At 40.3% G+C, this 14,033-nt stretch overlaps 1 protein-coding gene across 1 annotated transcript in view; it reads right to left on the bottom strand.

Annotated features, from left to right (window-relative positions):
• The window catches only part of LOC138745183 (early endosome antigen 1-like), a 159,551-nt gene that overhangs the window by 109,346 nt on the left and 36,172 nt on the right, over window positions 1-14,033 (bottom strand). Inside the window, exons 3-4 of the mRNA XM_069902240.1 lie at window positions 8,360-8,513; window positions 6,091-6,308 (exon numbers count right to left, since the gene is read on the bottom strand). Coding sequence (XP_069758341.1) covers window positions 6,091-6,308; window positions 8,360-8,513 — 372 coding nt within the window. The remainder of the gene's footprint in view (window positions 1-6,090; window positions 6,309-8,359; window positions 8,514-14,033) is intronic.

Genomic DNA, 14,033 nt, shown 5'->3' with positions numbered 1-14,033 from the left:
TCTGTTATAGTCAATCAGAAGATTAATTGAGAATGCAAGCCACTTCACTGTCTCATTCCTTGTGCCCTCGAATTCTACATAAAAAGAACATGGACTGAGTTCAGTTGCACAAAATATGAAATAGGAGCTTATGGTCTGTGAGAAGGGGAATTGAATAAAAAGACATACTCTGGTTGAAATATGACATATTAGAATTATCCATCTCTCTAAGTAGTAAAAATGCAAAGGTCTGCAGACACCATGGTTGAAGTAAAAACACAATGCTGGAGAAACTCAGCAGGTCACGTCAAAAAGATGTGTCTTTATCTTTGCTACATAAAGTACACTGTTTGACCTGTTGAGTTTCTCCTGCAATGTATTTTTACTCCATCACTGTTGCAATATCAAAGGTTTTACCTTTCAGGTAAGATATTAAACAGATTATCCCATGTCACCATTTAAAAAAAAACAACTGTTGGCTTACGTTGCTCTGGTGAATATTTATCCCTTAGCCAAGACATATATTGCTATTTAAGAAATCTTGCTGTGCTCCGACAAACTGCCAGACTTCAGTGCAGTCCAAGAAGAATATTTTTGAAGGACAATCAACTATGAAGAACTTTGGGGCCACCCTCATTATTAAAGGCATGTTACAACTGCATTTCCTTTCCTTCCTCTGCTTATGGATCCAACCCAAGTTCCAGCTGCTGGTTTTAGTTCAGGAACACTGTGGGATCTAATCACAAGCAGAACACAACAGACATTCACAGACTCTAAAGAGACTCAAAACGTCAGGGTATTCAATAAAGAAGGAACACTCAATAAAATCCTTGAGACACAGTTTGTGTGCAAACATTTTCACTTTTAAGAACTGTATCACTCTCTTGCAGAATATGGTTTGTCATTTATATCAATGATCTGGATGTTAATGTGGTATATTGGATCAGCAGGTTTGCAGATGACACAAAGACTTTGTGGAAAGCGAAAACCGTTTTCAAATCTTGCAGAGGACTCTAGACCAGATAGAAAAGGGTGAAAAAATGGCGGATGTGCGAGGTGTTGTAATTTGGTATTTTGGAAGGACAAACCAAGAAAGGACATACATGGTAAATGGTAGGGTATTTAGGCATGTGGTAGAACAAAGGGACCTGGGAATACAGATACATAATTCCCTGAAAGTGGCGTCACAGGTAGATAGGGTTGTAAAGAAAGATTTTGGCATTCATAAATCAAAGTATTGAGTACAGGAATTGGGATGTTATGGTAAAGTTGTATAAGACATTGGGGTGGCCAGATTTGGAGTACTGTCTGCAGTTTTGGTCACCTAACTGAAGAAAAGATATTCATAAGATTGAAAGAGCGCAGAGAAGATTTTCTAGGATACTGCCATGACTTCAGGAACCGAGTTACAGGGAATGGTTAAACAGGCTAGAACTTTATTCCCTGGACTGTAGAGGAATGAGGGAGATTTGATAGAGGTATTTAAAATTACAAGGGGATAGACAGAGTAAATATAGGTAGGCTTTTTCCTCTGAAGGTAGGTGAGAAACAAACCAGAGGACATGGGTTAAGGGTGAAAGGGAAAACATTTTGAGGGAACGTGAGGGGCAACTTCTTTAGTGTGGAATCAGCTGCCAGATGAGGTGGTGAATGCAAGCTCAATTAAACATCTAGGAAGAATTTGGACAGGGTGCATGAATGAGATGGGTTTGGAGGGCTAAGGACTGGGTGCAGGTCAGTGGGACTAGGCAGAAAAATAGTTTGGCACAGACTTAAAGGCCCAAAGGGACCTACTTCTGTGCTGTAATGTTCCAAGGTTCCAACACGGGCACAGAATCATGACTGGTGTCAAAGCGTAAATGCAACAGGCAAGTGGAAAAATGTCTAAAGATTAATGCCATTCATTAACCAAATTTCCAACAGTTTGGAGATTTTAATACAATAACTGGAATTTAAGAGTATCATGTGTGAGCAGTTTTGACCCTGTGAAGTAAGTAGTGATGGTCAGTGGCCAAAAGACATTCCCTGTTTCCTTGATTCAAGATAAAACGTGATTTGGGTCATAGGAAATTGTTCTCAAGTAATTGTTCCAATTGGATCTGGAAGGTACAATTCTTGAACGTACCAGAAACAATTAATGACTTCCAAATTTATTTTGACAAATGTTTAAACTGTTCTGAAACTATTTGTATAAGAACTGCAAGATGACCAAATGGTTTAAAGACCTTCAGAGAAGTGTGTCTTTGTTGAGACTGAAAGAAATAGATTCGTGTTTTGTTAATCTATGCATAGCTGGAAATAACAAATTTGAAATGCTGGGGGAAAATAGCTTCAGGGATACATGTTGTGCAAACACTCTTGATCTGGGTTCAATAGCCACTTAGGACAGCACCCAAGTTATTCCGTGGTAAAAGCCAGTGCCTTGAGGAAAACTGGAAAGACAACCAAGTTTTGAGAGAAAAGAGGGAGGATGGTGGCTTATTCACTGAAGTTAGAAAAAAGATTCTGAAATCAGCTTTAGATGGTTTGGCCAAAACTAATTTTAAAGTTTTACTGTTATACAAGATGGACTGTAATCACATGGCAAAATATTTAGCAGCCAGAACACTTCTCGAAAAAGAATTCTATGTTAAAATAAAAGTAGATTGATTTAACATAGAACACTACAGCACAGCACAGGCCCTTCAGCCCTCGCTGTTATGCTGGCCAATCTTCTTAACAAAAACCCTTCCTTCCTCGTAACCCTCTATTTTTCTTTCATCCATGTGCCCGTCTAAGAGTCTCTTAAATGCCCCTAATGTTTCAGACTCCATCAATACCCCTGGAAAGGCATTCCAGGCATCCATAACGGAGTAAAAAAAAACATCCCCGATGTTTCTCCTGAATTTCCCTCCCTTCATTTTGTACATACTCCAACCCTGGGTGAAAAAAGCACTGGCTGCCTATCTTATCCATGCCTCTCAGAATCTAATAGACTTCTCAAGTCATCTGTCATCCTTCGATCCAAAGAAGAAAAAAAATCCTAGCTTTGTAAACCTTGTCTCATGAGACTTATTTTCCAATCCAGGCAACTTCCTGGTAAATCTCCTCTGCACCCTCTCCGTAGCTTCCACATCCTTCTGATGAAAAGATTTTTGCAAATAATATTTCTTCTGTTGTCAGGTTGAAAGTGCAGAACAATTGCCCCAATTTCAGCCATGGAAAAATAAAAGAACTATTGAAAAGAATTCACAAAACCTCCTCCCTCAACTCCTTCTGCCCCCCCCACCCTAAATAAAGTCTCAGTAAAACCACAATGCTGTAGAAACTTAGCAGGTCAAACAATGTACTTGATATAACTGACATTTCCAGCTCGAGTCCTTCATCAAGGAACCTTCATAAAGGGCTCAAGCCCGAAACATTGGTTTATCTTTATCTTTGGCATATGAATGGTGCCCTTTGACCTCCTGAGTTTCTCCAGTATTGTGCTTTTACTTCAACCACAGTGTCTGCAAACTTTCGTGTTTTACCAAATAAAGTCTCATGCACCTACACACCCATAAAGGAAAAATAATTTGAAGGGTGTGTGAGCTACGGTTTGGTGTTGGAAAATAATTTGTACTGTAAAACCTCCAGTATCTGGCACCAATACAGATAGATAGATGCCAGATGAGTTCATATTCCGGTTGCTTGAGACTGCATGTTCCATGATTGGTGAACTAATGATGAGGTGCGCCAATTTTAAACTTATTTTTTACCTCAATTTTTTTGCCAGCTGCTTGAATTCTGGTTAACGGCAGTTTCAGTATATTATGTACAACATTTATCACAGCAAAAATACTAAAGGAACTTGATTGGAATTGGAAAAACTGACACCACCAATAGATGGAGTCAGTGATACATTGAAAATTTTAAATGCACAATGGAGGAGGGGTTGTCGAGCTTAGAGCCTTCATAACTGAAAGCACATCCACCTCTGGAAGGTTACATTTGGGGATGATCAAGAGGGCAAAATTGGAGGTGCATATACTTTTGAGGTTTAAAGGGCTAAGATGGGAGAGAAGACAAAACCAAGCAAAATGAAAGCAGGGGTGAGAAAACAGTACAAAAACCATCTCAAAACAGTAAAATCCTGAAACTGTTTCTACATAACCAAGAATGTTACAAGTTCAAAGTTCAGATTTATTGTCAGAACATACATGACGTCAAATACAACTCTGAGATTTTCTTTCCTATAGGCCAGGCAGAATTACCACTTATCGGTACAGTAAAACCCCCAGAACCCAGCACCTGTGGGGAGCGATAGATGCCAGATAAATGAATTTTCTGGTTGCTTGAGATTGTGTTGCACGATTGGGGACCCAATTTTAAATTTCCGTAACTTTTTCATATTTACATGCTTGAGGTTCCCAGTTACTTGAATTCTAGATAACAGGGATTTTAGTTCAAAAGATGTGTTTTCTTTGGTTAAAACCACACATCTTTAACTAACAGCAGAAAGTTTCCAAAGCTCACTGTAGAGTTGCTTCACTGCACCTTACATTCAATTTCAGGGATCCGTAATACGGTATATACTCATGTAATAATCAAATTTATTGGCCAAAGGTGGGGAGGGTTCGACTTGTAAATGTGTCAAACCTTTAACCTCGGAAAGTACCTGCATCGGTCAAGGTGTTGGGAGCTCAGATGGCCGTGACTGGGTGGCAGGGGTATCAGGAGCGAGGATGAGCAGGCAGCCGGCACATCAGAAGCTCTGATGAGGCCAAAGATAAGGGGTGGGGGAGGAGGGGGGGGACGTGGGAAAGACTTTTACACAGGTCATACAAAAGCATCTTATTTTTGGGCTGGGGGAGGGTATCGACAATTACACAATCATAATGATGAGGTTGTATTCGAAAATGGGTTGTCACTCGAATTATTACCTCTGGTCTCAGCTCTTCCCTCAACTTTTCTGTCTTCATTACTTCTGGACAACTCCTGAGTGATCGGGTTTTTTGTTTTGTTTTCCTCTCCAATAAACACAGGTCATCCAAAATTCTAAATCCCAATACCCAGAAGACCCACTGAACAAGATGGGTCTTAGGAAAAGGGACAGAAATCTTGGATGACTTTTTGATTTTTTTTTTTATAAAAAGAAGAGAACCTAATGAACGAGGCTGTAAATGAATATACCAGAGCTCAGTGATGACCCGTTTGGGTATGATCACAAAGCCAAGCAGCAAAGAGGTAATCTTTAACATTTTACGAAAGCTCTTGACTAAAATTCTGACTGAAATCCCTCATCTCTCTTCCTCCAGTACAAAATTTCAATAGACTCGAGATTTATTTTTTTATATAAAGTTTCTTTCAAAAAAAGTGTATGAAATGAAAAAAAAATCTTTAAATTACAGAAATATCAAGCTGTTCCAAATACATTACTTTCAAGACTGACATTGAGAGACATGGTCAGCAAAGAGGTTAGTTAATGCTATTTCAGCGCCAGCGACCCAGCCTTGAATCCAGCGATCTGTAAGGCGTTTGTACGGTTCTCCCCGTGTCTACGTGGGTTTACTCATAGGTGCCCCGGTTTCCTCCCACCTTCAAAAACGGACAGGGATTGTAGATTAATTGGGGCTGGTAAGGGCTCGTGGGCCTGAAGTGCGTGCAGTGGGGAAAAAAAAGCTAACCGTTTGGCTTAACCTCCTCTTTATAAGAACTGTTGGCAACTGTCAGAGACTTCGCAAGTCTGACTCCTGCATTGTTAGAGATCCCGCACATTGTAGGAGTGGAAGCTCGAACAGGGCCACTGGAATAACAATCTCAACTATGTGAACATTCAGAAGTAGACCTTTTCCTCTCCAACAATACTTGGAAGTCATTTGCAATGTTTTAATTAAATACTGTCATCTGCTCGTGAAAGATGCTAATGTAAAATTAATGAAGATTGCCCAGTTCGAGTAGAAATTTGCAGGAATCCAATTTTATTAGGATTGAGTACTGGTCACTCAATTATTTTGTTAAAGATTGAAATCTTTACCATCTTCAGAAAATTGTCTCGTTTAGCAGATTTATACTGATGCAGGCCTCTCATGCCCTGCATGGCCATATAGACAAAGTAGTGAGGTTTCAACAGGAACAGACGATCATATGTACCTTTCACACTGGCCACTTGCTTGCCATCAGTCTTGCTAAACAGTTGAAGCTCAGTGGTGATGCACTCCAGCATCTTCACAAAGTTGGGCAAGAACAAAATAATCTGCACTTCATGATTGGCGAGATGGCGCCCACAGCTGATCCCTTGAGCTCCCTTCACATGTGGTCCGCATAGCAAAGCGACCGTTGGTCGTTGGTGGACATTCTTGGGATTTAACCTTGAACACAATAAATATCATCCTAATTTATGCTGAGATCAAGATCAGCAGACTTAAACTGTAACATGAAACCATTTGTCGGACTATAACCAAATTAATTGGACTTCCATTTTAATTAAAAATATCTCCCGTTGGCAATTCTACTGACCCAGAACTCAGTAGCCAAGCCCTCTGTGTGACACCTCACGGCTCACTTGTGTGAATTTCAGGATCAGATGGAAACTGAAAATTCTCATTGCAATGTTAGATACTCACGTGACAAGAACTCAACAAAAGTGGCAGTGAAATAGAATTTGAAACAATATCAGCGACAAACTATTCAATTAAAAAACACACATGCACGTTGTTTAACTGTGCACACGTCAACTCAACACTAGTCTACAGAAGTCAATAAAAATCCTAGGTTTAAGCTCATGATGTATTTGCGTTTGCATCATATTTAATTAGCGAAGAAGATGCTGATACACTCAGTTCAAAATACTTATTTGATGATCCTTTTAAAGCAATGGTTTTCAAACTTTTTCTTTCTACTCAGACACCACCTTAAATGAACATTAGACCATCGGTGCTCTGTGATTAGAAAAGTGGTATTGCATGGGGAAAAAAGGTTGAGAACCACTGCTCGAGACCCAATTGTTACTGGAATATTTTGCTTGAGAAAACTTGTAAATGGCCCATTTCCTTTGGAGCTATGAAACGGTGCACATAACGAGTCAATGAGGTACGATTAAAGCAGCAGTTTTCAAACTTTTTCTTTCCATTCACATACCACATTAGGCAATCCCTTACTAAGCAAAGAGTCCCTATGGCATAGGGAATTCTTAAGGAGGTGTGAGTAGAACGAAAAAGTATGAAAACCACTGCTTTTAAAGGATTACCATGGGCTGAATGACTGATGAACTGCTCATAATAATCCCCCTGAGAATATACTATTATTTAACAACATTTATTTTGAATATATATATATACTGCCTCTAAATTGCTTGTAACTATGTGTGCTATGTCTCTATACATGTTTGCATGTTTTTACATCAAGGAACAAAGAACACTGTTTCGTCCAGTTGAACTTAACAATAAATAATAATAAAAAACTTTAATTTTTTTTTAAAAAACTTCCAATTCTAGGAAATTTAAAGTTCAATCTTGTACACATTCCACTTAAGCCTGGGAAACCTGATAAAATTAGCTTCTTCAGAAAGTTGCAGGTAAGATGTCATATCCACTGGAATTGCTGTATCCACGACTGGAATCTTAATTCTGATGCAAGCTAGCTTTTCCTAGCTCATATTGGATTTAATATTTTCGCGTGCTCATTGCGGTTATGAATTAATAAGTACAATACTGTTGGTGTTGCTTCAGGCCAGTTTAAGATAAAACAATCATTGATTTGTATAATCGTACGTTCATGAAGTACCACAGATGAGTGGCTCACAGTCTTGCCAGCAGATGCTAAAGAGGGGGAAAATGGGAATTTTCCAAGAAAATGAAATTGAATGAAAGGGAGCTAAAAGATTGGATTAAAATGGTCCACTTTTGATTCTCAAAGGGTTAACAAATGACTATCTACTCTTAAACCAGCTCCTTTTTGGCACTGCAGAAAGTAAAATATCATCCACTACCACTTTCCATGCAAAGTAGATCTAAAAGGGAAGCTTCGTGACACCCAAAAATGGTCCATTTCGTTAAAGAAAAAAAATTAACAAGAGAAAGGTCACTATTCTTGAATGGAAAGTTCAAGCTCATTGTCACTTGTACCAATTGATCTCTGGGGTTAACGCAACATTATTTCAGTGTTGTGGGCTCAAATCCGGCCCCGTCTGTAAGGAGCTTCGACATTCTGCCCATGTCTGCATGGGTTTCTTCCTGGTGCTCCAGTTTCTTCCCACTTTTCACCCCATATAGGGGTTATAGGTTCATTGAGCTGGATGCCCAAATTTAAAAAATATTAATTTCAAAACAGAGCAAGAGCAATATTTAATGATCAACCTCCATTCGGCTGCCTGAAGATGGTCGATAAGAAAAGCAGTGATCAACGATAACACAAGAGCTACCTGTTAGGCCCACCAAGAAGTGTTAGCGTCATCTGGCTGGCACACACCCCAGTCATTTCCAGCCTACGTTCCAATGACAGGCCATACCGTTCTGCAGCTGCCAGTAGCCTCTTGTGCAAATAATAAGAAATACTAGGGACAACCAATCCCGAATCTGCAAGGCAAGCAAGAGAAAACCAACCGTCAAATGTGGAAAGCAGCTTAACCCAAATTGCATTAGTTTACTTAAGCCCTCTTCTAAATTAACCAAGATAGAGACCGGAAACTCAAATTCCAATATTCAAGAATTTAAATTCAGTTTAAATCGAGAGCAGACTATGAAGCAACTAATGTGAATCGTTCACCACTCTTCTTTAGTAATGCTACCATGCTTATCCAATCTCTGCACTGATTCCAGTCCCACATCAACATGGCAGCATCCCCACACCCCCCCCAAAAAAAATCAGTATTGTCGTGAACAGGTCACGAAATGTGTTGTTTTGAAGCAGTATTACAGTTGCAAACAGTCATGCAAGCCACTTCACAAAATAAAACAAAATGGAGCAAGTCAAAGTACATCAGTGTCTGTGGCACATTGTTCATTCAGAAATCTGATGGAGGAGGGGAAGAAGCTGTCCTTGTGCCACCGAGTGCTCGTCCTCAGGCTTCTTTACTTTCTCTCTCTCCGAACCCCGCCCCCGATGGGAGCAGAGTGATGAGGGCACGGCCTGGGTATCCTGACTGTTATCTGGTTACACAAAGGAGGTGCCCCAAATTTTCAGTGACACCCATGTTATACCAGAAATAGACAAGCTTTATATGAAAAAGGCAATTTGAACAAATGATCCAATTTGTATTAACTGCAGTCATAAAAATCCATACTTCTTACTCTTGTCCATGGACACACACATTTATGATTCATCCTAGTTGAAATCCTGTAAAAATGCAACAAGATTCTCCTAAGATAAGGAGATTTTCTTAAGTGGCAATAGTCCACCAGTTGATGTATACAGTGACTCTATGGCACTGCATGAAGCTAAAGATGCAAGGACACAACTAACACGATATGTTGGTAATGGTGCCATTTCACCGTAGACAATATTAATTATATGGCTAACTCCAAAACTCATGGGCTAATTGAAACAGAGTTTATTGAAGTCAGCCAGCTGAGGATTGGTCCGAGCAGAAGTGGTGGAATGGACAGATGGTTAGCACAAATGCTACTAGAATGCCAGCAAATCCCACGCTGACTGCGAGGAGTTTGTACTTTCTCATCATGTCTGCATGGGGTTCCTCCAGGCACTCAGATTTCCTCCCACCTTTCAAAACATACAGGAGTTGTCAGATCATTGGGGTGTTTGGGGCAGCACGAGCCCATGGGCCGGAAGGGTCCTTTACCACGCTGTATGTCTAAATAGAGTGAATCCCCTCTCTGGTGCAAGATTTGAAAATGCAATCAACACAAGCCAGCTACATTCACGAAGAAGAATGTAAAACTATGTGAGGAAGTGGCTCAGGTACCTCCTGGATCCTGGAGATCTTGGTTCAATCAAACAACAATGACTGACCTAAATAGGTGACTCGAGAGTCAGAGGGTGTAAAGGAATGGGGAAAATAAATGGAAACCAGTGGTAAGTAGGTGCTGCAATCAGTGAGATGGGGTTTACCTGCTCAAGTCACCAGTAAACTAACTGACCAAGACTGCAGCCAAAGACAACAAGCTTACAATTTAAAAAAAATGGCAGGGGAGCTGTTCTTGCAAGATATTAAAGCAGCTGGGTTTAAATTAGGCTCTAGCCAGAACCGTTGGCCAAAGAGAAAGCAAGTTCCAAGAAAAGTTAGAGGGGGAGCGGGGAGTTAGAACTACACAAACAGCATGTGATTGAAAGCTCTATTGGAATGCATGCAAGCTTGACTACATTATGGGGGCTGTAGGTCCTGGGGACAACAATCTACACAAGCTTATCAGCATAACTTTCTGAAGTCAAACAATCCAGTGTTAAATTTTATTGATGTGTCAGCATTTTGCATGATTCATCCATCAAGTGACAACCCGCTTTTATGAATTACAGAGCATGGAAATATTACATTCCACTTTAGATTTTTTGAAGCTTGCATATGGATGCACAAGGACAGTAGTCACAACAATGGAAATTTCTGCAGAGCACCTGAAAAAATCTGAAATATTAAGGCTTCAGCAGTTTGACATGACAGATTGCATTCTCAGACCGAAGCCCTCCCCCCCAAAACAGGAAGCCAGAGTTCAAATTCCAGGCTCTTAGCTCTGGCCACTGATCACCTTCTATAAACAACCTCCACTTTTGAGGTAACTTATTTTCTTGTGGGTAACTGCACATATCAAATTCCTGGCCTGGGCTATTCAGTTCGTTCTTTGACAGAGTACAGGTACAGGGCATATACAGCCCTGTCCTGCACATTCAGGAAACACATGCGGACAGACTCGACAATAGTGAGGGAACACCCAAGGAACATTAATCAGTCGCTTGGCCTTCATTAAGAACATGGGACTTTGAGTCAGGGCTGCATTATTAACTGTAGCTGATTTCCATCAACCTGTTACAATGCAGTTGTAAGCGTATCACTTATCACTGCCTCAGAGAGACCAATTTAATCACCAGGAATTAAATTCTTCATGACTGTTTGTCTAATTCATGAAAAATCCAGTGATACCAATTTCACCAATATTATTATTAAGTAATCACCAATAGCCAGAAAAGATTACAATCCCTTTGAAATTTTAACCTGCTGCACGATGCCACAAAGTTTACCTGTCAACCCTCAAGATTATGTTGTTGCCCATTTCTTTATGGATTCACTTTGCAAATGGTAACGTGCTTTTCATCAGATCTATTGTTTACAAAAGGTAACCATGAGAGATGACAACACTACGAGCCTTTAGGGATCGAAACAAAATCGGATGGTTCTCAAAACATACATATGCTTTAAACAAAAAAACCATCAGGCAAGTTTATGTTTTCTGACAGCCTGTTTGAATGCCTCTCAAGAAATTCTGAATGAGTAGCCTGGACTCAGCACATACCAATTATATAGCAACAATGAAGAATGAGGAAACTGACTGTTTACTTAACCTAAAACATGCAATTTTGTAAACTATAGGTTGCCAAGAGAACAGTATAGTCATGATTCCTAACATGCAAAAGTGGTTAGTGTGAATGCTTTCCCTTGAGAAAGAGTAAACCTTTAAGGTTTCTGTTATTCAAGTGGTCAACAAGACAGGGATCAACGCAATGGTGCCACACAAATTATCGTATTAATTTTGGGAGCTCTGAATAAGAATTCCCACCAGTTTTATAAGTCGTACCATAACTACACCAAGTGAAAGGAAACATCTGCTTGGCAACCCTTTCTCCAAGCTACAAAACTCCGCTTTCAGCATTTGCTATATTCTACAGGAAGGGATTCCCTGAATAGGTCTGTACCAACTGATCACCAATCCTTTTTGTTTGAAGGATTATGGCAGAAATCTTTGATTCTTTCATCATTCTAGTAAATCTTCTGTGGTCTCTCCAAGTTATTGTGCTTTGTTAGGTCCAGAATTAGACAATATTGTTTCAGAACAAGTGAACTACGGTAAAAACAGTGGGGATCGGTAGATGGTGCCAGATAAGCGTATTTGCTGATTGCTTGCGATTGTGCGTTGCGCGATTGGCAAACTAACCGTGAGGCGTGCCAATTTTTTAACTTCTGTATTTTTATTACCCACCGGATTATAGGCATCAGCCTCACTCCCAAAAATAAACGCAGTAAAAAAAACCTGTTCTCCAGAATTGAAGCAACCAGCAGCCTCAATCAGTTTGAGAAACATAATAGAAAATAAATAGCAGTAGGTTAAAAATAAAAAAAAAGGGAAATTTAAAATTGGCTCTCCTCGCCATTAGCTCGCCAATTACACAACACACAATCTCAAGCAACTGGAAACTTAACTTATCTGGCATCTACCAATCCTTGTAAGTGCTTGGATACTGGGGTTTTAATGTACCATGAAGCAGCCAGCAAATTTTGGACAAACAAAAATTGAAGTGGTGGATGGGTTGTGCAACAATAGATTTTCATCTGTTTAATCTTGATCGGTTGTATTGTCTCCAAGCATGGAAGAAATGGAGTAAAGTGCCCTGAAGCAGGATACACTAGAAACCACATGCATCGAGGACTAAAGACTTAAAGAGCAAGAAAATTATAGTTTGAAAACATTAAACTGCTAGGGCTTACCAAGGGCAGATGCCAAAGACATTTCAACCCAGTTCAAATTCCACTCCAGTTGGCCAATTTTAAACAATTTTCCTATTTTGGAACTGCAACATCACCAGTAATTTAAACATCAACGGGGCCGTTTGACAATTTTGCTCATTTTTCATTTTCTTTTTCTGGTGCTTTGAAACTAAGATTTGGAAAAGTTGATTCTTCATCCTGCCAGACAATTGGATGCATACAATTAAAACCCAAACGAATTGAGATAGGTGGCGCTCTCGATTTACATTCCCAAGTCTGCCACACTTGCAATTGAACTTGGTTCAATAAAAGTTATAGTCTTTCATTCACAAAAAGACGATGCAGAATTTCCTAATTATCATGTGCCACAAGCTGTTCTCCAATGTAACAAAGGGTTCTAAATATAGCGATATAACCTGTTCAGCCCAGAAATTACAGGCATTGCACAAACACATGCACACAAGATAGGGAGCAGGGATGGCGTTCATGTGATGGCTGCATTCAATGTTGCGCCCAGAGGTGCTCATACTTCAGGGAAGAGACACTGCACTCTCCAAGACTTTTGAGTGACTCTCAGATCTGTGCTGGAGGCATGGGAAGGAGCAGAATTTCAGTGATTTTGTACTTCTGCACCACTTGAAGGGCAGCAAGGGGTGGAATTGGAGGAGTGTTGGGTGTGGTACATGAAGTTAATTGTTTTAACATGGCCCTTGAAACTCCAACTGATTTATACGTTGTCAATAACCACCAAGGCCTCGCCCAGAATTCCGCCAAAATCTCAAGGCCAAAATGTATGCAAAGATACAGGTGAAGTACATTTAAAGAGCGGTCATTGCTGCTTTAATGTCCACTGAGCAAAACTGCTCAGCAAACCAGTGTCACGATGTAACAACTCCAAGCATGAGCAGAAATTAAAGGGCTATTAGCATCCAAGAGAGAGGTTTAAACAAAAGCAGCAGGCTCAAAGCCCTGATTCTATGAAACACCTGCCTTAAATTTATCTATGTGTCTTCTTTTCACATTCAGTGCTCTGAAGATTCATGGGGCGGGGGGTGGGGGGACAGGTCGGGGGGGGGGGGGGGGAAATGCTACATCCCTACCATGACTGTTCAAATGGAGAGCAGCTTTGGAAGAGCACCAAAAACAGAGGTCACCTAACAGAATTTGTTATCATGAAATTTGTTGTTTTGTGGCAGCATCACCGTGCAAACATTTATACAAGCCACCGTACAAAATAAATACAAGTAGTGCAAGAAAAAGTCAAAGTGAGGCAGTGTATGTGGTTCACTGATCATTCAGGAATCTGATGCAGAAGGGAAGAGGCCGTCCTTGTGCCGCTGAGTGCTCGTCTTCAGGCTCCTGTACCTTTTCCCAAAGGTAGCAGAGTGAAGAGGGCATGGCCTGGGTGGTGGGAGTCCTTGAAGACAGAGGTGCTTTCTTAAGA

This window comes from Narcine bancroftii, chromosome 11 (genome assembly GCF_036971445.1).
Source record: "Narcine bancroftii isolate sNarBan1 chromosome 11, sNarBan1.hap1, whole genome shotgun sequence".
NCBI classification, from domain to species: Eukaryota; Metazoa; Chordata; class Chondrichthyes; order Torpediniformes; family Narcinidae; genus Narcine; species Narcine bancroftii.
The sequence above is the reverse complement of the archived record's forward strand: the minus strand, read 5'-3'. Positions and strand labels throughout refer to the sequence as shown.